Source organism: Cheilinus undulatus, linkage group 6 (genome assembly GCF_018320785.1).
Source record: "Cheilinus undulatus linkage group 6, ASM1832078v1, whole genome shotgun sequence".
Lineage (NCBI taxonomy): Eukaryota > Metazoa > Chordata > Actinopteri > Labriformes > Labridae > Cheilinus > Cheilinus undulatus.
In genome coordinates this window covers 35,712,008-35,736,530 of record NC_054870.1, presented here as the reverse complement: position 1 = coordinate 35,736,530, position 24,523 = coordinate 35,712,008, and the positions used below count along the sequence as shown (strand labels likewise).

Sequence of the window (24,523 nt, the reverse complement as noted above, 5' to 3'; positions counted from 1 at the left end):
TTGTTATGACTAATAATTTAATGAAAGGAAGAATATGTTGCTTCATGATAATTTATCAACATTTATGTTTATGAACTCAGGTGCAAAAAGAAATAATTAACATGAGAAAGATAGAATTAGAAGTATTCAAAGCTGCCTTTTTTAATGCAATGTACATGATACTAACCTATTATTTTAATATATTTTACTAGCATATTTAATTTTTTTAACAAGTACATTTATTGATACTTATAAAAAAGTTTTAAGTAAACCATTTTGACAAATTATATCTAATAGAAATAATAAAGGCCAAAAGAACAAAATAAAAAAACTCTACCAATAAAATTGAAAATCAAAAATAAATTACATTGAAAATGAATTCAAGAAATATTACGATGAAATGAAAAATTATAAAAAAATATTTAAATAAAAAATATATAGTAAAAGATTAAATTAAAAAAATAAATACAAAATATTGAAAAATAAATTAAAATTTAAAAAAAATTAAATGAAATGAAATGGAAGGGAATTTCATTTTTAATCTAATAAAAACTCAATAAAAGTACAACCATAAACCAGTTATTAAAGATGATGAGAGAAGTGTTTCTATTTTCATGTTTTCATGTTTTCTTCCATTTTGTATTTTTTTTGTGTTGGAATTGACATGGGGGCCTCACTGAGTGAGATGGAAGGCCGTATGTGGCCCCCGACCACCAGTTGCCCACCTCTGCAATAGATCAAGCAGAAGAAGGTCTGTAATAACCTGTTGTAAGGAGACATATCACCGTCTACCTCAGCTGACATACGACCATCAATAAATTGATTCTGTCTTGGTGCTTGTAAACTGAGACAAGGAGGCTGTCCAATTACATGGCCTAGCTGAGCTTTAATACTGGCTTAAAATAACTGTGTGTTTAAACATACTAAAGGGCATTAGTGTGATGAATTAGATACCAGCTTGAAAATGCCATTATCTTACCTAGAGTCTTATTTAGATAATGATTAGTAATGTGTGAAATGATAGATCTGGAATTTATAAAATTAGGAATAAACTGACTCTCTTAAAAGGGGATGAGAGGGTTGCTCCTATAACTTGAGTAAACCAATAGTTCATTCTTTCTGTATTGATTATAGGTTCATACCTTAAATGAAAATAAACAAGAGCTTGAACCAACAGTTTCCTTTCCTTGACAATGTGACTCAGCGTAGATAAGAGCTGCCTCTTTTTTCACAGCGAATAAGCACAGCTTTTATCTTTTAATTAATTTCTGTTCAAAGACAAGTGATGTGATGTGTGCAAATTAGCAATTGTACTCTAACATTGGCTTTTGAATAAATTATATTTTATGGTGTGGTGTTTCCACTGCTTAATCGTAGATCATTTTTTATACTGCTGCTTTATTTTCAAGCATCTTCATATAGTATGAAAAAATCATGCACTGCAATACCTTGCAAAGCTGTGTTTTCTTAGTGTTGTTCTATTTTCAGCCTTTTTTAGACTCTAAAAGAAACATCTGTGCAGAGGAAAAACACTTGAAGGGAGAAACAAGTCATTTGCATTCATGAGAAAAAAATAAGTCATCTATTTTTAGTACCCCATGAGGAAATGTGTGTCCATTGCCCTCTAGCTGCTAAAGTAATTCTTATTTTAGTATTGGTGTCTTGACCTAAATCAATCATTTAGGTACTAACCTGGCCTTCTTTAAGCTTCACAAGCCCCTCCTTGCTTTGTCCCTTTTATGTACTTTCTCTAACCTCGAGAGAAATACTGCACATAAGCAATCCAGTCAGTTAGTGTGCATGAATCCCATTCTAAATGCACTCATGTTTTCGTTTGGGTTGTATATTGATCGTGGGAGATGACTTGAATACTAAAAAACAAGGCTTTGAATACATTCTGAGGTGCTTAAGAGCACTGTGAGACGTTTGTTGTATATGAGGAATGACTCAGACTTGTTGTAGTTGTGAACAGTAGTCAAGCTGGCGGTGGCGTGTTGTTGTTATTGTTTTCTCAGGGGGGGCAACCTTGCTGTTGCTCCTGCAGCAAGCCAAGGTCATGAACAGGCTAACAGGGCTGGCTGGTGCTGACTGACTAAAGGTGTTTAGGTCTATTTTTAGAGCATCATCATCGACATACTCCTTTGCCCTTGTGAACAAATGAGTTTTACCTCTGGTTGTGTTTCCAAGAGGTTTTTTTATATCCCGGATTAAACTTACTTGCCCTGCAGCGTCCCCTTAGGCTACCTCTGTTCTCATGTGTGTTTCTGCATGTAAATGGGTGTACATGTGTGAAGGCTATTCAGCATTCTGATGGTTTGTGGAGTTCTGTTTCCCTTTGTGCAGGAATTAATTTGAATAATGTAGTGCAAGAGCTGAGAAAAAAGATACAAAAGAAAGAAACACTGAACTGCACATTTCAATGCCATGCATTGGTCTATTTGTATAAATACACTGTGTGCACATTCACAACGTACAAGATAAACAGTTGCTGTTATGACATTTTTATACACAATATAACCAATCCAAAAAACACAGGCAATTACTTGAAAAAGCTTCCATGGGGTTTAAATACAAAGTGCACTGCTAAATTAGTAGCCAGACATAAACAGCCGTAGCACAGGTCTCATAATCCTCAGACAAAGTCCTACACCAACCTAATGAAAGACATATTAGTATAAACACCTTTATTTTAAGCCTGCACAACAAAAGGCCAGCCTAAGCTCATTGCCAGACTTACTTGTTTTAGCGAGGGTATGTCAGGCTGTGATAACAAAAGGCAAGGCTAAGCTAGCTGCCAAACATATGAGTATTAGAACATTTGTAAAGCTCCCCAGTGGCAAGGCACCAGGCATAGATAAGATTCACCCTGAGATCTTGAAAAGCTTTGGACACTGAAGGGCTGTAGTGGCTTACATGTCTCTGGGACATGCAAAAGTCTGGGACAGTACCTGTAGAGTGGCAGACTGGGGTGGTGGTCCCCCTTTAATTATAAAAAGGGGGACCAGGGAAAGTTAACTTGAACGCTGGAAAGGACACTCCAACCGATTGTTAAAACCCTGGATACAGGAAGAACAATACAGATTCCTTCCCGGCCATGGGACAGCGGACCAGCTCTAAACCTTTGCAGGACTTCTTGAGGGAGCATGGGAGTTTGCTCATGCCTACATGTGTGTTGTGAACTTGGAGAAGGCTAACAATTGTGTCCCATGATTGCCACAATTGTGTTGGCTTCTTCAGCCAGGGCTGGTATTGGATGGTTTGTAGCTGAGTGTGAACTGGTTGGGATGAGGATCCACCTGCAAGTCTGAGGCCATGGTTCTGTGCAAGAAAAAGATGGATTACCCCCTCCAGGTGGAGAGTTAGTCTTTGCCTCAAGGGAAGGATTTCAGGTATCTTAGTGTCTTGTTCATGAGTGGGGGTAGAATGGACTGTAAAATTGGCAGATGGATTGGTGCAGTGTCAGCAGAACTGTCGATGCAGTACTGTGTCGTTTAAGTTAAGAGGGAGCTGAGCTGATAGGCAAAGCTCTCAATTTATGGGTCGATAACCCTAACCCTTTCAACCCTCACATATGGTCATGTACTCTGAGTCATGACTAAAAGAATGAGATCTCGAGTTTAATTAGTCACAATGAGATTCCTCAGGAAGGTGGCTGGGCTCAACCCTAGAGACAGGTTGAGAAGCTCAGACATCCAGAGGAAGCTTAAAGTAGAGATGCTGCTCTTTTGCTTTGAAAAGACCCATATTAGATGGTTTGAATGTATGATTTAGATGCTTCCTGGATGCCTCTCTGTGGGGGTCGCGCCCAACTGTAAGGAGACTCCGGGGTAAACATCAGACGTACTGGAGGGGTTATATCTTTTCTGACCTGAGAACGCCTTGCAATAACCCAGGAAGAGCTGGAATATGTTGCTTGGGAGAGGGATGTCTGGGCTGACTTGCTTGGCCTGTGGCCTCGGGAACCCAGCCCCTGATAAGCAGAGGAAAATGGACAGATTTATGGACAACAAAAGGCAAGGCTCAGCTTTTTTTCCAAACATATGTGTATTAGAACAAGTCTTAAGGGTTGGCTCGGCTATTAGCCCAACACACAAGTATTTATACAGATATTTCGGGTCTGAGTAATAAAAAACTGGTCTCAGCAAGTTGCAAAACATGCTAGTATAGGATGAGGTATCCAAGTCTAGGGCACGGGCTAAACCAGTTGCCACATCACACTAGCATTAGCACAGGAATTTCAAGGCAAAATGACAATGGCACACCCCACTATCAGAACAGGTTTTAAACTAAATAAAGCTAAGCTATGTTAGTAATAAAACAAAGTAGCAAGTACCACATGTAGCCTACTTCTGGAGTTATAGAAAACCCTATCATAACAGGTGTTTTAAAGTAAAGAAGGCTAGGTTATGTGAGTAATAAAACAAAGTAGCTACCACTACTTTACATGTATTCCTTAAATCAATAAAAAAACTGCTCTCAGAACAAGTATTTAAAATTTTAGAAGGCTAAGCTATACTTGTAATAAAACAAAGTGGTAGTACATGTCCTGTGGTGGCGCTGCTCTGCTGGCGACCAGAGGTGTCAGAAGTATTCACATTCATTACTCAGGTAGAAGTATAGATCCGAGGGTTTAAAAAGACTTCTGTAGAAGTTTAAGTATCAACTCAAGCTTTTTACTCAAGTAAAAGTATAAAAGTACTGGTTTCAAAACTACTTAAAGTATAAAAGTAAAAGTAATGTAAGGGGGAAAAAATGCCATTAAGGACAAAAGCTTAGGCCGCGCCACAGGGGCCAGTAGTGCACTACCCCACCTCCCCAAAAAACATTTTTCTAAAGGCCATAATGGCTTTAATGTTATAATAAAATGTTAATGTTGAAAAATTTGGAATGCACCTGTTTCAGCCGCATTTATGCCCATTGAAAATGAAGGCATTTTAGTAAAATGCAAATACATTCCAACCTTCCAACTACCAACCTCCGCGCTGGTGCTTGGTTGAGGCATTTCGCTCGAGTTCTCTTGAGTCTCTGCCACGGAGATGGATCATGTACAAACCAATAGGGTGTAGGAATGGTATTATGTTTATAATTCTCATCCACAAATCAAATTCACTCTGTCTGGATGGCACGATTTATCTGGATAGGTTTTGGGTTTTTTTATTTGCGTTTCTTTGAACGATGACAATCCGGAATGAAAACGAGCTGAAATCAAATAGGAGAAACGAGGCTATTTTTAAAATGTAAGGAGTAGAAAGTATAGATAATTATTTGAAAATGTAAGGAGTAGAAATAAAAAGTAGGCTGAAAAATAATTACTTCAGTAAAGTATAGATACCCAAAATTTCTACTTAAGTAAGGTAACGAAGTATTTGTACTTAGTTACTTGACACCTCTGCTGGGGACACGGGCATAGGTGCTTCGGCAGCTCACACTTCTATGATGTTGGATGCTCTCAGGCACCTTATATAGTATTACAGACTCTGTATTTGAAGTTGGATTTGTCAGTATTTATTGTATAACTCTTATGATGTTGGATGCGCTCAGGCACTTTATATAGTGTTACAGACTCTGTATTTTATTCCTAATCTTGATGTTTGTACGTCAGTGTACGTTTGAGCGTTTTACGTTGCACTACTGCCCAAGGCAAATTTCCCCTCGGGGACATTAAGTATATCTTATCTTATCTTATCTTATCTTATCTTATCTTATCTTATCTTATCTAATCTTGTGTGTCTGGAATCAATAAACAAAGGCTAGGCTAAGCTAGTTTTAAAGCTGGTCTAAGCTAGGCTCAGCTATTAGCAGAAAAACATGCCATTTTTGAGCTAACTAACAAAAGACAAGAATTAGCTAGCAGAAGGAATGCTTGTAGTGGTCTCATGTTTTCCACATGTTAAAGTAAAAAATGATAACACAAAAACACCTTTAAAATCAAGACGTGTCAAAAGTGGTAAAGTTAATAGTGGCGTTTACCTTATACTAGCTAGGTGCTAGTGAGCAACAGGAGCATGAAAGTGCATTTTCATAGCCTCCACTAGGTTAATTCCTACTCCACTGGCATCTTCTGTTATCTTAAAGACAGATTCCGTCTCAATTGCAAACATACTGAAAAGTACAGTAGGTAATATAAAATCTTATGGAGTGCAAGCAGACAGTGAGTGGTAGACAAGACTACACTATAAAAGAAGGGCAAGGATCTTCAAGCAGTTTTTTGTGCCCTAAAACTAGCATTGTGTGCTATTTATAGGCTATATACGAGACAAATGACGTCTTGGTACTGTCGAGAGCTCAGTCCCCCTCCTTTTTTGCTCTGTCACATTCACATCTCCACCTCTTCCTCTCCCTCTTACTGTCACTACCTCTCTTCTCTCCCTGTCTCCTTTATCTCCTTGTGTCTTGCTGCTGTCGGTCTTTCTTTCTCTCTTCCTCTCTGTGTCCTCTCTCTTCCTGCTGTCAGGCAGGATGGTGTAACCCACAGCTATGCTGGGGCTAAAGGAGTAATAAGAACTGTGGTGGGTGGATCTATTTTCTGCATGCAGGACACTGGCAGCGTGTGATCAGGAATCCCTTGTGATTGTGGAGTGTGAAGTGACATTGAAAGCCAGAAACACATTTATTTTTCTTGTCTTTTGTGCTCTTTGTATAAAGAAAGGGACAGATAGTGGAGGGTAACAACAGAGCAGCTGTGCAATATAAATACAATTCACTTTATTAAGCCTCCAGTATTGTTACTGAGGATATCAGTGAGGTGATGAGAAAGATCTGTGTTCAGATATTTGTAGTAGGTGGCCAGAAAGCTGAATGAAACAAAACCCATCATTTATGCTTGACACATCATGTCCTTTGCTGTCACTCAAGGTTGCCAAGACATGTTCAGCAGAATCATACAAATTACTATGAATTCCCAGGGACACTGGACTTAAGTCAGAGGACGTACTTTGAGGAAAAAGGAAGATACCTTCCATATAATTCAGCAAAAATCATGAGTTTGTTCCTGATTTTGAAGCTCCTCTGTGGTACTTTTTCTTGCACTGCTTTAAGCAAAAAAAACAAAGCTTTTGTTTTTGTGTGCTAATCCTGGCCTGTACATGTGTAAGTGGTTCAGAAAAATCTAATCCTCCTAACTTGCTGCACATTGTGAATCACGAAGTTGACATCAAATCAACATATTTCAACCCTCTGGTTTGGGGTCAAATGTACACTTTTGTTTTGCTCTACACCACACATTACCTGAGGGTACAGTCAGGGGCTGCATAACTCACCAGGAAGTTGCTGTCTATGTTGACAGATTCCGGACCCGGTAGCAAAATGAGTTTTTCATAGAGCTGTTTACTGAAAAAAGTAGCCTGCTATAGTTATATTCAGTAGCCTTCAACCTGCAAAAGTGCTTCATCATAGAATTTATTTGGAGTTTCCAAAGTAAAGGAAAAAAAATCTTGGTTGGTGCAGCATTTGGTTATATAAAAAGATTTCTTTTTTGGAAATGTTGCTTGGATGTTAGCATGGCTGCTCACTATATTAAGCTGTCTGTTTATATGTAGTGAGTCACACCACTACTCATACATTAGATCCAGTTCCATCTGTTGGCTTCTTATTTTGCTTCGTCTATTTACTGCTTTCTAAGTTGTGTTTTAGAAGAACCATCTTGACAGATGAAATGCCTGATATTTCAAAGCTTGCAGAAAATGATCCTACTCTGCAAAAATGCAAATGAAGGCAAGTTTATTTCTAAAATAATACAAGATTTTAGGGGGCTTTTGCCTTGATTTTGATAGGACAGCTAAACTTGTATGTAATACATCATGTTCACTTAATAAGACCAGATAATCAAACGATTTCAATGTATAAAATGCCTTGCACATCTGTTTAATTTGCAAGCGCTCAAGGCCTTATTTTTGGCTTTTTATACCATGAAATAAGGGTGAGTGGTTGTTCATGATAAGTGTAATGAGGTAATTTTGACTTGAAACGAGAAAAAGACTCTAATTTGTATGTTGTGAAACATATTCAGCACCTTTGTAACCTTGTTCCATCAGCTTCAGTGTTCCTATTACTCCTATTGTTCTTTTGGCTTGATAGAGAACCCTTAGTTCTGCCTAATGTGTCTTCTCACTACTTTAGTTAATACTTAGCTCTACAATAAAAATAATGATTACACTAAATGGCTTAAATTATAGCTCTCAGGGTGCAGTCACTGTGTTGCCTTACAATGCAAAATCAAGCCAAATCCACTGCACTCTTCAGCCCCTGCTGTGTGCAACCATGCTCTCTTCGTGCTTTAAGAATGCTTCTTTTCACATGACTGTAGACGAGCGGATATCCAAAATTAGGCCAGAGCTGCGCCTAAGGGGAAAGTGCCACAGTGACCACTCCAAATGGTGTCTTCTTCAGTGTGCACCATCTGTGTGTGTTTGTGCTATGCCTTTCACAAGTGTATTCTCTATTTGCATGTATGTGCCCTGCACAACGGTCTGCACGGGTCGGCTAAGGTTGTGATTTCATAACAGTTTTGGTAGCGAGGTCACGTTAGCTTCAGTGTGTGGATGCGTGTGAGGCACAGGGCAGCCCCTGAAGAGTCAAGGATTCCTTTTCCTATTCGAGAAGACCCCAAGTCGGCACGCATCCTGTCAGAGGAGTCTCTGCACTTTATTTTGTTGCGTAATCGTACACAGAGCAAACACAGAGGTCTCTCCCTCTCCAAAGGGATGTTGTTCCCCATGGTGGTAGGCATTTTATTTCACTTAAGACGACCTTAAATGGTAGGAAAAAAAATCTGGATGTTGTTGACACTCCTTTCCAGCTTTCATGCTATGTCAGGGGGATCTGTGAGATTAGCTGCAGTTAGCTTGTTTTAAGATGCTAAGCTGGATTCAGGGCAGGATTCCTTCAGTATTCATCCTTAATGAGGTAATTACAGAGAGCAGAATTATAAGGAAAGGTGTCCTCCTCCACAAAACAAACGTAACAGGTAATTAAACCAGTGTGAAAACACTAAATAAACCTAGTCCATGTTTAAAATAACCTGCATGTGACTGTTATTAGGTGTCAGACAGAATGACTGCTGAGACTTTTAGGAAGCAATTCATTTTACTGTGAAAGAGAGCAGGATGAGGCTCTCTTGTTTACATAGCTCCCTTTACATGTGCAGAATAATACCAGCAAGGATATTAAGAGGTTACTGCTTTGTCCACTGGGGGCACTAAAAGGTGCTGTTAGCCAATATGTTAACTTGGCTAACAGCTAACTCCCAGGCTGATTCAAATGGGCAGGTGACATTGTTTCAATTGCTTTAATATGTGGCTTGATCTGAAGTTAGTTTGACATGTTTCAGCCTCCGTTCAGTACCCAAATAGCTGATTCATGCTTTGTTCAATATTTTCAACAGTCTACCGTTTCACTCCTAGAGCCCGGTACTTTTTATTTTTATGGCCACTGTTATCTGATTTTGCTAAATACAGCATTGTGACAACCCTACTTTTCGGTCTGTTTTGACCTTCACACCAAATTCATAGAAAATAAATGAAAGACTACATTTCAGGTTGTATGTTTAAATCATGACAGATTTCCCCTAACAACCTTGTTTAGTTCGCTGCCTAAGAATGGAGACAGTGGTGGAGAGTAAATAATTGAGTATTTAGGGCAAATCAATGTTAACACTTTCAAGGGGTTGTGAGCGAATTAACCTTTTGTTCAAAATCCGATGGCACTGTATGAGAAAACGCCTTTTAACCAAATAAAGTCACTTTTTCTTATACAATTGCTGCATAAACTGGACTCATTCTAATCATCTTGGACACAAGACAGGGTTTTACATCTTCTTAAAGATCACATCAGTCCTGCGGACATGCTCGCAACAGCCCACTCATGAATTAGAAGTTGGATCATCCTCTCCGAGCAATACGTCCTCCGTGGCATGTCTATACTCAGTCATCCATCCTGTTGGAGCGTCATGTGATGAAATGTTTGATGCTAACTGGAGGATGATTAGGCTTCACTGGAGGTCTTCATTATGCAGTAAGCTATACATCCGGAGCCTCACACTGTGGCCTTATGAGTGCCATGCATACAAATGTCTACTTAACAGTTTAATTAAGACGTATGGGACTTAACTATGTACTCTTTTAATGGCTTCCTGTGTGTTCCCTTGCCAGTCTATACATTCCCAAAGGTCGCCTATAGGCAGTCAAGCCATGTGCATATTCATGTTTTTCCCAGAGTGGGATTTTCTCATTACTCAGAAGCAAAATGCTATAAATAAACCCATGACTGAGTGAAGAATGAGATGTGCACGCTGCCTATGATTGCTTTTGTTGGGAGCACCCACTAGATAATGGTTAATCATCACAAGGTAAACACCAAGATGGATTACATGCCGGCCCAGATGGATCACGACTCATTTGTCATCATCTGCCATTTTCCTATGCAACAGCCCTTTAGTGACTGAGCTCAGTTATAAGGAGAGTCTCTTTTCTCTCTGGAGTTTCTGTCATATGAAGGAAGATCTGTTGGAATATTTGTGTCTGACAGACGCTGAATAATTTATGCCTACTGAATGCACTGTCACATCAAAGCCACTGCTCTGAAATACCAATTCCAGTTTATTTTCAGCTGCTTCATCTAAAGCAATGTCTTTTATCTCAGTATGGGCCCCTCTAGGGCTTAGTGGAGGAATTGAAGGATGTCAGAGAATTTCAAAGGCAAATCATTAAATTTGAATCAAAATGGTGTTTTGAATGTAATTTGGTGTGCGTGATTTGAAATCCTATATTTGATCAAATTAATTTTAATTCTTGGGCAGGGTTTTTCCAAGCTACTAAGAAAGTATCAACAGGATGGGAGTGGTTACTTTCATATCTCTTAAACTCGAGAGCTGAGTTGTTAACGAAGAGCTGCTTTGATGAATCCTATGCTGCAAATTCTGATTTTCATGGAAAGTGTCATCACATTTTTTTTACTTTAGAAACTTCTGTTGGGAAACTTAGAAACTTTTAGAAAACAGAGGAATGCCTGCACATTTGCTCAATGCCACAAGAAAGTTAATTAAACCACGGAGTTAGGACCAGAGGCCTTTATTAGGTGAGGGGTTTTTGATATATGTTAAATATATATATATATACATATATATTATTTTATTTTTTTTATTTTTTTTTTGCACCTACATAGCTTATATGAATCACCTGTTATAAACTTAACTCCCAAAACTGACAAAAGAAAACAAAAACAAGCAAAATTAGCTATTTACAACTTTTTTCCTGAAGAATTATTTGGTGCATTTGGGCAGGTTTATATGGAAGGGTTACAGACAGTCTGGCTGCAGACCGTTCATTTCTGATGCCCACGCTCACAGACCTTTCATCTGAGATGCTGTATATCTCAGAAAGGAAATACAAGCTAAAACCTTCAAAATAAAATCAGATTAAACTTCCATTTAGGGTTAAGGTAAGAGTTAGGATACTAAAAGTCAAAAACTTGACCTGCAAAACCATAAAGCTGAGTAACCAGTCTGCTAACAGGAATAAAGCTCCTCCATGACAACATTTAAAGCTTAGCTAAGCTCCATTAGCTGTGCAGGCTGCGTTGGGTTGAGGTCAGGGCTCTTTGTGACCAGTCAAGTTCTTCCACATTTAACTCATTACACCTTGTTTTTTGGTCCTTGCTTTGCTCACTGGGGCACAGTCATGTTGGAATAGAAAAGGGCCTTCCCCAAACTGTTGCCACACAGTTGGAGGCATAACACTGCTCAAAATATCTCGGTGTGCTGAAGCATTAAGATTGCCCTTCACTGGAGAAAAGGGGCCTAGCCCAAACCCTGAAAAACAGCCCTGTATCATTATCCCTCCTACAACAAAATTCACAGTTGGCACAGTGCAGTCAGGCAGGTAACATTCAACCAGCATCTGCCAAAACCTAGACTCACCATCGTTGCTTACATTAATGCCAGTAGGAGTTAAGAACTCTTCAGCTATGGAATCAGCAGAGCGTTGGTGATCTTAACGTACCATTAGCAGTCGTTGACCCTACTCTGTGATTTTACATGGTCTTCCGCTTCGTGGCTAAGTTGCTGCTGTTCCTAAACACTTCCACTTTCTAACAATACCACTTACAGTTGACAGTGGAATATCCAGTAGGGATTAAATTTAATGAATCATCTCATTGCAAAGGTGGCATCTATCACACAACCTGTTTAGCATGGCGAGGGGATTTTATACACCTGTGGTAAGAGATCTGATTTAAACACCTGAATTCAATAATTTACAGATGTGGTCAAATACTTTTGTCCACATAGTGTTTGTCAAATGCATGAATGGTCTGACCCACTACACCTTACATCCATACCTCTGTGCTCAAGTGTTAAAACTGCTCCTAAGCTGGCTTTTATCTGTCTGCCCTCCCTGCTATGAAACGTTAATGCCTACATAAATGATGAGCATAACGTTTTAGGTCACAGTTTTAGTGGTAGCTCTAACAGATATTAAGGGTTTCTTGGAACTGTCTCATACGGTTCAATGCCTGTTTCCTCCTACTTTACTGCCATTTAACAACAATAATTTTGTTGGGATGATGATTGTGCCATTGTTGTTTCGGTTGCATGATGGGCTTTTATATCTGCCTCTGGAAAGCTAGGAAGTCCTTTGGGAAATGCACAATTTTTTGACAGTGTGGTGCAAAAGATGAAGTGTTCAGTCGTTTGTTAAACTAAAAAAGTTCACAAGATGCTGCAGGTTACAGTTTTAATAATATCAATGTATTCTTAAATGTTGTTTTCAAAATTATTTCAATTTAGTAGTTTATTCAGTTTTTTTTCTTTCTCTTTTTTCAAGATTTATTTTGGGCTTTTGTGCCTTTATTTGATAGAGGAGGACAGTGGATAGAGTTGGAAACAGGGATAACAGAGCGGGGAGACACATGTGGGAAAGGGCTGCAGGCCAGATTCGAACCCACGCTGCCCTCGTACATGGGGCGCGCCTTAAACCACTAGGCCATCTGTGCCCCTATTTTTTATTTTTGATGAGGTTCTAATACTCTATTGGAAATTTAATATGGCATATATGTAGTTTTCTTGAATTGACAAATACTACATTGTTAAGATGTTGATTTTAACCATATTGCTTTTCATTCCATTATGCAAATTCAGCATTTTTGAAGACACAAAGCAACAAACAAAAAAGCTTTAAATTAGACTTTCCCACTCTGGATATATTGCAAGAGCTTTTTGCGTTTGCTCCTGTGTGCTCATTATAGAAAGAAGACCACCTTTCCACACTTTTGTTCTCGACTGTTTAACCTCCTAATAATTTCTTCCCTCCTTTTTTCTCTCTTTTTCTTTCTTTAGTCCTATAGAATCCTGCCAGAACTTCTACAAAGACTTCACGTTACAGATCGATATGGCCTTCAACGTCTTCTTCCTTCTGTACTTTGGCCTGCGGGTAAGTTGGCAAATGGGCACGCACACACATCGACACACTCACCCTGCATTGAGTCATATATGCATAAATTCTCACATATTCACAGAAACACACATTCACACAAGCATGCACTCAGTCATACATGCATAAACTGACATAGTTTCACAGTCAGGCTGTTATGCAAACTGGCACAAATAATATAGCACACTGCCACGTGGGCAGACTGTGTTATGCACAAAATGTTCTTTCGTTCTGCATTAATGCACAAAGTCCCTGTATATTGATTTTTTTTTTTTTTTAAATGTTTTAATTCCTAAAGAGTAACCAAACCCTAGAGTTTCTGCTGAGGTGAATTGACCCCGATATTTAAGAAAATGCCTTTAGAACTCATGGACATGGCAGGGAGGGGGACGTATACAAATCTTCCATTCACTCCTTTGGGTTATTCCCATCAGCCACATCATACAGCCTATGCTGTTTTTGCAGATACAATCATTCCCCAAAATGTCTTAACTGTCCAAGACCATGGGCTACCTGAGTGTAAGACGATATGCTGTAAAGACACAAGTTTAAGTGTTATCAACCAGAAACATGGTTTATTAATGAATTCTGTTAATGGAACTACACTATCCACAATTCTAGAGTATCGCAGTGATGTTGGAGCCCACTGTCACTCACAAAATTCAGCTACTTGCTGCTAGGATTTAAGTTAAAAGTCATGGAAAAAGTGATGGGTATACACAATCACAATAATAATACCTTGCTTTCTATCTCCCTGATGAGTTTTGGCTTATGCAGTAACAAAGATATCCCAGGGGTGGAGCCAGTGGCAGCTAGGACCAAACAGGGCCCCCTGAAATCTGATTGGTATCCCCAAAAACGTGGAATTGATGGTTCATTTGCCTTGTTAGCCATTAAATCGAGCTTTTAGGGTTAATTCAGGCAGGCTAGGGAGTCAAGCTCTGCCCCGATCAGCTGATCCAGTATAGCCCCCATCAGCTGATTTGCCCTAAGCATGCTATTGGCCAGTTGCTCTCATACTGCCTTATTTAAACTGCTCTTGCCTGGCCAGGCTCTGCTGCTCTCTCTACAAGCTGCTCTTGCAACCCCCCTCCACCCCAGCTCCTCCTTTATCCTGCTTCTGACTTAATGTGAGTGTTTGTACACCTCTGCTGTAGAGGTACTTGCTGTATATTTTTAACACAAAATGTCATACAATTCTTATGTACTTGTGACCTATTTAAGGATAAGTATAAACTTTATTGCCCTCTGACGGAAATTTATCACTGACAAAAATGCAACTTAGCTGCAGTCAGTACATTCTAAAAAAAAACAAACAAAGACACAATACACAGGGGCAGACGGCCCACAGTGTCACAGGATGAAGAAGAGAGTTACAGGTAAAAGTTTATATTGCACCTGCCCTGTAATATTGCTCCAACCTCACTGCGATAAGCAGATTGAAATGTATTGTACATGCCCATCGTGCAAGATGGAAATATGCATGGAGTTGGAAATAAAAGAAAGCACATAAAGACCAGCTAAAGACAACCCAGTAAAAAACAGAACAGGTTAAGAAGTGCAATTTCACAGGAATACAATTAAAATGAGATACTAGTGAAAAATAGATGAGCAAGTTAGAATCAGGTACAAATTTCGTAAGTGCAACAGTTTAACAACAAATATAACCAGTTAAGGAGAAGATTACTTAAAAGGCTACAAACTGTTAAACCTTAAGTTTGGGCCGATTGTTTGTTGAGTAGAGATGGATGTAGGGAGGAAGGAGAGCTTGTTGTGATTGCTTTTATATCTGCTAGCTCTCTACAGTCTCCCAGAAGGTAATGCTTCATACTCTGAATAAAGAACATGAGAAGGATTGCCTTCTGAGCTAGAAGATATAAAAGCTATCACTACAAGCTCTCCTGCCTCTATATAGATACACTATATGGACAAAAGTATATGGTTGCCTGACCATTACACCAGTTGGGACTGTAATGACCTTGTATTCAAATATATGTACTTTTAAAGCTATAACAGCCTCCATTCTTCTTGGAAGGATTTCCACAGAGTTTTTCTGTGGGAATTTGTGCCCATTCATTCTGTAGAGCATTTCTGCGGTCAGGCACTGATGTTGGATGAGAAGTAAAAACACATATTTTATGAGTAAGTCTTGCTGTTAAATCCTGGTTACTGGAAAAGAAAATCAATAAATTGCCTCCCAATGCACCAATGTATTTAATAAACTGTAAAAACTTCTTTATATGATTAAATTTTGCAGTTTTTGAGCATTTTATGTGGATGTAAATGGGGGATATTGCAGAAATTCCTATTTACTGAATAACCTGTTGTTGTTTTTTTTAAAGTGATGGCATATTTCTGTCATATTCTTAACCATCCTCTAAAGACTAAAAAAATTACCTGTTTCAGACTGATTTTTACCACAAACACCGCCTACTCACTCAGTCTGTCTGCAGATATAACTGACACTGTTGTAATGATGTCGCTAACATGACTGTCGTGCCAGAGCAGCATTCCAGTGGTGCAAAACGCAAGCCTGACATCCTGAATGAATGAATAAATAAACTCATAAGCTGCTTACCCCAACCAACCGCTCGCATGACTCAGCACGTGGGGTGAAGCTTTTTGTCATTCTATACAGCATGTCTGCCATGCTAGGAGAAAACAAAACACCAGCATGCTGTTTGAATGGTGGTGCAGTGGTGCAGTGGTGATGTGATAAATAAAATCAAACTGTAATGTTGTGTACAATCTCCCTTTTCTTTTCTTTCACAGTTTATAGCAGCCAATGATAAGCTGTGGTTCTGGCTGGAGGTCAACTCAGTGGTCGACTTCTTCACCGTCCCTCCTGTGTTTGTGTCTGTCTACTTGAACAGAAGCTGGCTTGGTAGGTTTTTTTTCTTCTTGTTGTTCTTTTTATGCTTTTTTTGGTTAAATCTTTCATTCTCACTCTACAGCCTTTTTTTCCCCAGCTCCTTCATCCCACCACCACCCCTCTTTTTCCATTATTTATTTTGCCCTCTATCTACACATGTCACCCCGCCTTTTATCAATCCCCATCTCTCTCTCCCCCCTCTGCCTCTGAGTCCCCCCTCTGTCTCCCCATTACTGCGAGCGTGTCTGCGAGGCCCTCATGCTCTGAGCTGCAGTCAACTTTCCCTCATCATTGAAAGTGACAGGGCTGGGTTCCTCTGATGTTTCAGGGAGCACAGACACAGCAGAGTGGATTGGCTAATGGGAGTGAAAGTGACTCAGAATTGGGCTGTTGTTCCACGTGTATGTGCGTGTGTCTCCCTGTGTGTGTGTGTGTGTTGGACTCGTTGGTAATTGCAGTGTCGAGCTGTTGCACCTGGAATACCCTCACTGCGGTCCGTAACTGCCATCTAATGGGTTCATTCAGTCTCACCCCAAAAAATGCACACGCAGAACCATGTGTATTCCCCATAGACACACTTATACACTGACATCTACACACTCACATACACACTCTTGCATGAGAAGACTGGAAAACACCCTAACCTGCATTATGCAACGACCTAGATTTCTCAGTGTGTTCAGAGCATTGTTGCCAAAATTACACTGCAGCAAAGAGAGCTTCTCTGTAGCTCAGTGCTACAATGTTTCAATGCTACATTTATTTTAGAATTCAATTATGATGATTTATACCCTTGTCATGTGGTCCATGTGTTGCATTAAAACACAGAAAATGGAGCATTTCCCACTGGCTCGGAAAAGTGTAGGTTTTAGTGGCTACATGGATTAGAGAACTCCAAAGCACTGCCTTTATTTTCATGGCATGGTCATTAAGACCAAAAAGCAAACTTCTGCATGCTACCTCAGTTTTTGGCGTCCAGATGAAGGCTTTATACCAAGGTTTAGAAGTTGCTTTTATGTTTTAATCAGTGGTTCTCAAATATTGTTTTGCCGTAGGATGCACCACCACCTCCTTAATGTCAGAAGATTTTTATCCACTTACTTTTATTTAATGAAAAATGTTGCAGTTAGATGTAACAAGACTGGATGGAGAGTTAGGGCAGAATGAACATGTTTTAAAGCGTTCAAGCATCCATTTTAATTTATCCTGTTTTTCATGATAACAATTTACCTTTGATGTCTGTGTAATATCTCATTAATTTAGGTCATAGTTATTCCAATGCAGCGACATTTGGCCTTTCTTACCATTGGCTCCTTCAGTTATAGGGCTATTTAGTTCACTAACATCTTAAGGATACAAGACATTCATTTGAAGACAGCAACGTTCAGATACTGGCCAGAAAGGATGGCTAGTTTAAAAGAGGTGTCAAAGAAGCCATCTACAGCGCAAATAAAGAGTATTCACCCCCTTGGATGTTTTACGCTTTCATAAATCCATCATGGTCGATATAATTAGGCTTTTTTAGGCTAACCAAACAAATGCAAAAAAAAAAAAAAAAAAACTATTTAATGTCAAAATTAAAACAGATTTCTCAAAGGAACATCAATTAAGTAAAGATATGTAAGTAACTGCATGAATATTCACCCCCTTTTAAAGTGATAGACCTAATTCAACAGAGGTCCATCCAACTGTAGGCTATTCCTGGCTACCATCACACCATGAAGACTAAAGAACACACTAAGCAACTTGGAGAAAAAAATTTTGAAAAGTGTAACTCTGGGGATGTACAAAAAAACCCCAAGGGACTGAATATCCCCCAGATTTTAGTTAAATCATCAAGAAATGGAAGAAATATGGCACGTGTTGATCTGCCTGGGTCAGGCCAGGTCCTCACACACTGAGTGACTGTGTCAGAAGGAGACTAATGAGAGAGGCCACCAAGACACCTACGACTACTCTGAAGGATCTACACGCTTCACCAGCGGAGATGGGAGAGACTCTGCATACAACAACTGTTGCCCAGGTTCTTCACCAGTCAAAGCTTTATGGGAGAGTGGCAAAGAGAAAGCCACTGTTGAAGAAAACTCATTAAATTCACCAAAAGGCATGTGGGAGACTCCATGGTCAAGTGGAAGAAAGTTTTTTGGTCTGATGAGACATAAATGGTCCTTTTGGCTGTCAGACTAGACGTCAGACAGCTATGTTTGTTTGACACCAAACAGTGCACATCCCCACTGTAAGCAGTAGAGGCAGCATCATGAAGTGGGGATGCTTTTCAGCAGTCGGCCCTGGAAAGTTTGTAAAGGTAGACACTATCTTAATAGGTCTGTAAGAGAACAGTGGTTCAGGAGCAGATTTTTTTTCAAGCAAGACAATGATCTGAAGCATACGGAGAAAGCTACACAGAAATGGTTTAAAGCCAATAAGGTGAATGTTCTGGAGTTGGAGGAGTCAAAGCTGGACCTCAATCCAAGAGAGAATTTGTTGCTGGCTGTAAAGGGCTGTTTACACCCGACCCCATGCAACCTGACAGAGCTTGAGCAGTTCTGCAAAGAAGAATGGAAGAAAATTGCAGTGTCCAGATGTGCACACTTGATTGAGACTTATTCACACAGACTCAGTGCTGTGATTGAAGCCAAAGGAGAATCTACTAAATACTGAATTGATGTGTTTAAGCAGTCACTTATCTAACATTACATACTTTTATATAATTGACATTACTTTATAGAAATCTGTTTTCACTTTGACACTAAAGAGTTTTTTGAATTTTTTTGGTAAAAAGAAACAAATGATATTGACCATGATTTATTTCTAAAATCAATAAAGGGTGAAAACATCAAAGGTGGTGAATACTTTAAAGGCACTGTGTATTGCAGCCTTTGATTCTTTTCATCCAAATAACGCCTTAACCAAATAATGCTTTCACACTGGATGAGCATCATGTGACACTGGCAAACCTGAAAAGGCCTAGAAGGACATGCCTTCAAGCAAACTAGGCCAATGACTTTGCCAGGGGCTCTCAGGTGACCACATGGCTTACGAATGGCCAACAAAGGTTAAACACCTAGCCCTAGCCCCAGTCACCTCTGCAACTGAAGAAGCCTTTTGAAAGAAGAGGGAAAACATCTCTAAGTACCTCAGTCAAGTCCAGTTTACCCCCTTTGGACCAAGATTTAGTTAACTAGTCTTTTTTAAGAGATCTTAACAGATAACACATTAACTAATGGGAATTCTAGCTTTGCTGTCACGATGTCCTGATAAAGACTGATGTCCCACTGAGTCAAAATGCTCAGACAGACTTCTGTTTCATAAAGGACTTTCTAGATTTCATCGGAATAACTCAGATTTTCAGTTTTGCCTCTTATTTTTCACAATGGACATTGTTTGGAAATACCCTGGACAGTCGCTTATTTATTTGCATTTTGGACCTCTGGGCCCTTTCTTTATACATTTTTGACCCTGTTCAGCCATGCATACATTATTTTTTTCATAATTTACCATTTTAACATGTAAACTCAGGTTGCTTCCAAAGGTCTTGGGAGGTGCACACATTACTATGGGAATTACTACTTTAATATTACATGATTGCAAGCTAGATAAGTAGTAATCTCAAGAAAACAACCCAAATTTACCTATCACAGCAAAACGTAAAAAATGTATGCATGCATTTCTGTTTAAGACTTCCATTCACAGACTTTTGCTTTACTTCTTTTTTCCAGGCACAAATTATGACCTAAGAATGTCCAAATATGTCCCATCTTAAGCTGCTCAAATATAAAAAGCTCTAGGAAAAAGTGATGACTATATTGATGCAGCATAAACCAAAATATACAAATTAATCAAACAATATTTTTGTAATGAGATTCTTATTAAATCAAGTAAGCATTAGTATAGAGTCTTTCGTATTCAGTTGATCTCGGTTACTCATAAAAAATGCATCTATCAGTTGGTGGGATATTTTGTGCAGCAAGTGAACATTTTTTCTTGAAGTTGAAGCAGGAAAAATGTAAGCAACTTTGATAAGGGTCAAATTGCGATGGCTAGCTGGGTCAGAACATTACCAGAACTTTGGCTCCTGTGGGGTGTTCTCAGTCTGCAGTGGTAAGTACCGTCTCAAAGTTGCTCATGGATGGAAAATCAGGGAGCTGGCAACAGGGTCATGTGCAACCAAGGCTCACTGATGCACGAAGGCTCATATTGCTAATCCAGGTAGCAATCAAAGACGCTGACCTAAAAGACTCAAGGTGTTGACCTCTAGATAAACATCACTGATTTGATACTGTTATATACTGAGGGACTTGGAAACGTCTGCCTTCCACACAGCTGCATATGTTTCTGTTTTTACATGAACTGTAGAGAAATATAAAGCTGTGAAAGTCTGATCTCTCCAAGGTGACAAAGTTTTCTTAAGCTTTGTAATGAATTAGATATAGCCTCGTTGGGTAATCTGGTTTCATGATGTAAGGTGTCCTCATCTCATCCCCCAGAAGCCTGTTGGTTAGTGTTGATGAGGATGATGAAAGCCTGTGAAACGTTGGTCTGGCTGCTGCATGCCTAACATTCTGCTGTGAATAATTACCTGTGATCATTTAATATCCTGCAACTGGGGAGAGAGGGAAGCCATTTTATATAGATTACAGCAGCAGGGGGAAGTTGTTGCATTTAAGGAGCAGCCAAAAGTGCAAATATGTAGTTTTTTTAGAGACGCCCTGGATCCTGTCATTGTTAATTTTAATGTAATAAGAAAAGAATCTTGTTATAAAGTGGCATCTCCTTTAAGCATTAGAGCGTGTTTATTTTTGCAGCTTTGGACATACATAACCACAGGGTGTTATAGTAAAATAACACCCACTGGCATGACTCAAGTCCATGTTGCAAAGTCTCTGTTATAAAATTAACAGTGTGTAGATCTGCAGTAGGACATACTGTACCCTAACAGGGTGGTGAGAGCGTCCAGAATATAAATGGGACACTAAAACTGTCCGTTGATATTTAGACTCAAGACTCCTTGTGTGTGTCTGGAATTGAACTAAGCATAGTAAATGGAAAATGTAGAAAGGAGATCTTCAATGACTCTAAAAGTGTAGGTTTTAGGGGTACCATAGACTGGGAAACAAGTGGTAGCAGAAAAATCCAAGGTGTCTCTTTAAAACAGTGAGAGGATTTTCACAGTTTGGTTGTGCGACTTGAAAACATTTCACTGTGTTTCATCAGGAAGTCAAAAAAGTTTTTGACACCCTGAGAAAAACTTTGTGACCATGCAATGAATATTGAATTGATTGCCTAAAAGTGCAGTGGAGTTGGAGTGTGATAAATATGCAGGAATCAGTAAGGGGGCAAATACTTTTTCATAGCATTGTATATGAAATTTAACAGATATTTAAGCCAGTGTATCGGCCATACCTTTCAACATATGTATGAATAAGTTTAGGCAGTGTAAAGAAGAATCAACAAGCTTCAGTGCAAGTTTGTTTCTCTTATCTCACCCATCCATTTAACTTTAAAGTGTCTTCTAAAGCGGGGTAGACACTGCAAGATAAGCAGAGTCAGCAAAGGCCGGATTAGCGGATGAGTCTAAAGATTATCTTGAAAATTTTTTTTCTGTAATTTGAATGTTGTTAAGACTGATTTTACTCTCCCTTGTTTGCTCAGTTTACAGTTGGGGCCGCACTGTTATGAGGTTGTATATATTTAACTGGTTCAGTGTTTACATTCAGAAATCCTGTTGTGTGGGGGGAACACTGAGAACAACTTTGTACACACTCTGTGGATTGTCACATGGAACCAAACCATAGGTAGTCAGGAATTAAGCTGAGTCAAGAAAGAAGCACAACACAGCAACTTTGACAATAGTCAATACTGCAATAAAACTAAAGAGAGTAGGGATGTGCGTGGTTAAACAGTTAATTAAGTTTATCAAATTAGCCAGTGCAAGGTTTACGAGTCAGGTAAACTTATGACCTATAGTTTTTTATAAACACAGGCTTGAAATCCCAGTCTAATGCTTTTTAAAACTGCAATGAACCTCCTTTCAATAGAGGCTGCTGTTGCTGGCACTTCACCGGACGTAAATGTGAGAAGCTTATCAGCTAGCAGGTAGTAGGAACAGCGTGGTATGGCAAGTAGAAAATGGAAATAAAGTTGTATCCAAGGCTGAAATCACATTTAACTACTCAACCAATGTGAAAAGAGGCCACATATGAAAGCAGGACATTAACCTGCAAAGAGGAACGCAGGCTGGCAGAGGTAGCTGCTAATGTTAGCCATGCTCTACAAAGTATATCCGGCTCACATCATACCTGCCGACGCAATGTCCCTGTGAGGAATTTGGCTGTTTTCTAAGTGTGTTTTCCTCTTTAGACTAGTCAGTTAAACACAATTCAAATGGGCATTTAGCTGAATGGGAAAATATGCACCTGGGAACATCCTTAGAGAGAAGCAAAATAGCTACTGCAGCCAGCTAGCTGACAGCTAGCCACATTTAGCCTGTTTACTTGACTGTGCAAATTTTTGAGAGTAAAGACTGGCTGCTGATAAATAAGTCTGTTTGTGTGTGGTGTGCTCTGTCGGTCAGCTTATTACACACTTGAACAAAAATGTGAAATCTGTCATCGTGTGTACTTTTAACATTCAGAGAGGCTGCATATAGCATATAATGATGCTTTGAGAATATTGGAAAATAGACCTAGATGTGCCATGGAAGTGTTGGTAACTGTAGGATATAATACTCTTCAAAAGGTAAAGAAACTGCCTGCAGCGCTCAGAGACAGGATTGTTGCAAGGCACAGATCTGGGCAAGGCTACAGAAAAGTTCTGCTACACTTAAGGTTCCCGGGAGCCAGGACTTTTCCAAGAGCTGGTTGCCTAGCCAAACTGAGCAATCGGGGGAGAAGAGAGGTGACCTCTGAGGAACCTGTTGTCATTCTGACTAAGCTCCAGAGATCCTATTTCGAGATGGGACAAAGTTTCAGAAGGACAATCATCACTGAAGCCCTCCACTGATTTGAGCTTTATGGCAGAGTGGCTAGACGGAAGCGTCTCCTTAGTGCAAAACACACCCTGTTTGCTAAGTCTGGCCAGGCGGCCAGTTCTTGGAGATGTACTCGTTGTACCTATCTTCCATATGAGAGTTATGGAGGCCACTGTGGTCTTGGGAACCTTCAGTGCAACTGAATTTATGTAGCCTTTCCCAGATCTGTGCCTTGAAATAATCCTGTCTCTGCAGGCATTTTCCTTGACCTCGTGGCTTGGTTTTTGCTCTGCATTGTCAGCTGTGAGGCCCTCTATAGAGAGTTTGCAAAAAAATCAGTTTCACTCGGTGATGATGGGGTACTGAGTATAGACTGATGAGAATAAAAATGAGTTTTTTTCTACTGTAGCATCCGGCTGCAACATAAGAAAAAAGGGACGGGGTCTGAATACTTTCTGAATGCACTAGATATATAGCAGTGTCATTCCCTTAAAGGCTATTGGTCCCTATATGTCATCATGCAATTCCTCTTCCCAGCCTGACAGGGCTGTAATAGTTTTACTAATAATCAATCAGCTAATCCATAATTGGTGCTACTTTCATTTAGTTAAGTGTATATGCAGCCCATTAACAAGCTTTATTAGAGGAGACCAGGCTGTGTTGTTAAGTGTGTGTATTATGCTCCTTGGTCTCAGTGGATTAGTTCATCTATTCTTCCCTTTCACTGCAGGGGAATACACACCACAGCCAGTGTAATACATCATAATTACAGCACCTCTCATTTCACTCTTTCTGCCCAGCTCAGGTCCTGCATGAGAAGACTGTTGGAGATCCAGTGGAGGTGTGCTCGGATTATAAAAAGAACTGCTAATAGGGGTTCTGCCCTGCGCTGTGCGGTGCTGTGTTCGCCTACTCGGCACCTGAGGAAGTATATGCTGTATGCATTTCAACTTCTGCTCTCTCTCTGCCTCTGCAAATTGGACATTGATTAAGAGGAGGAGAACGATGTGCGGCTAATGCAAGAGGGCACACAGAGTTCCTCCCCGGAAAAAAAGGAATTAATCTCCTTTAACTACTTGAGCCGAGTATTGCTCCCAGGAGAGCCATAGCACAGTGTAGGATTAGACTATGGCTCCTTGAAAGATGCAAGAGCTCTAGTGGCTACAAGTGACCCACCGTTCCCCCTTCTTTGGCATTAAAAAACACATTAGACTTATTAAGCCTTTTCGAAGATAATTTTACAATCAGAAGTGCTGATTTCATTGATTTTTTTTTTAA

General features: G+C 39.6%; 1 protein-coding gene across 14 annotated transcripts in view; it reads left to right on the top strand.

The window, feature by feature from the left end:
- The window catches only part of kcnma1a (potassium large conductance calcium-activated channel, subfamily M, alpha member 1a), a 237,967-nt gene that overhangs the window by 135,194 nt on the left and 78,250 nt on the right, over positions 1–24,523 (top strand). For all 14 annotated transcript variants that reach the window (XM_041790164.1, XM_041790160.1, XM_041790158.1 and 11 more), the window contains exons 4-5: positions 13,310–13,403; positions 16,176–16,287. In XM_041790164.1, the coding sequence (XP_041646098.1) occupies positions 13,310–13,403; positions 16,176–16,287 (206 nt within the window). The remainder of the gene's footprint in view (positions 1–13,309; positions 13,404–16,175; positions 16,288–24,523) is intronic.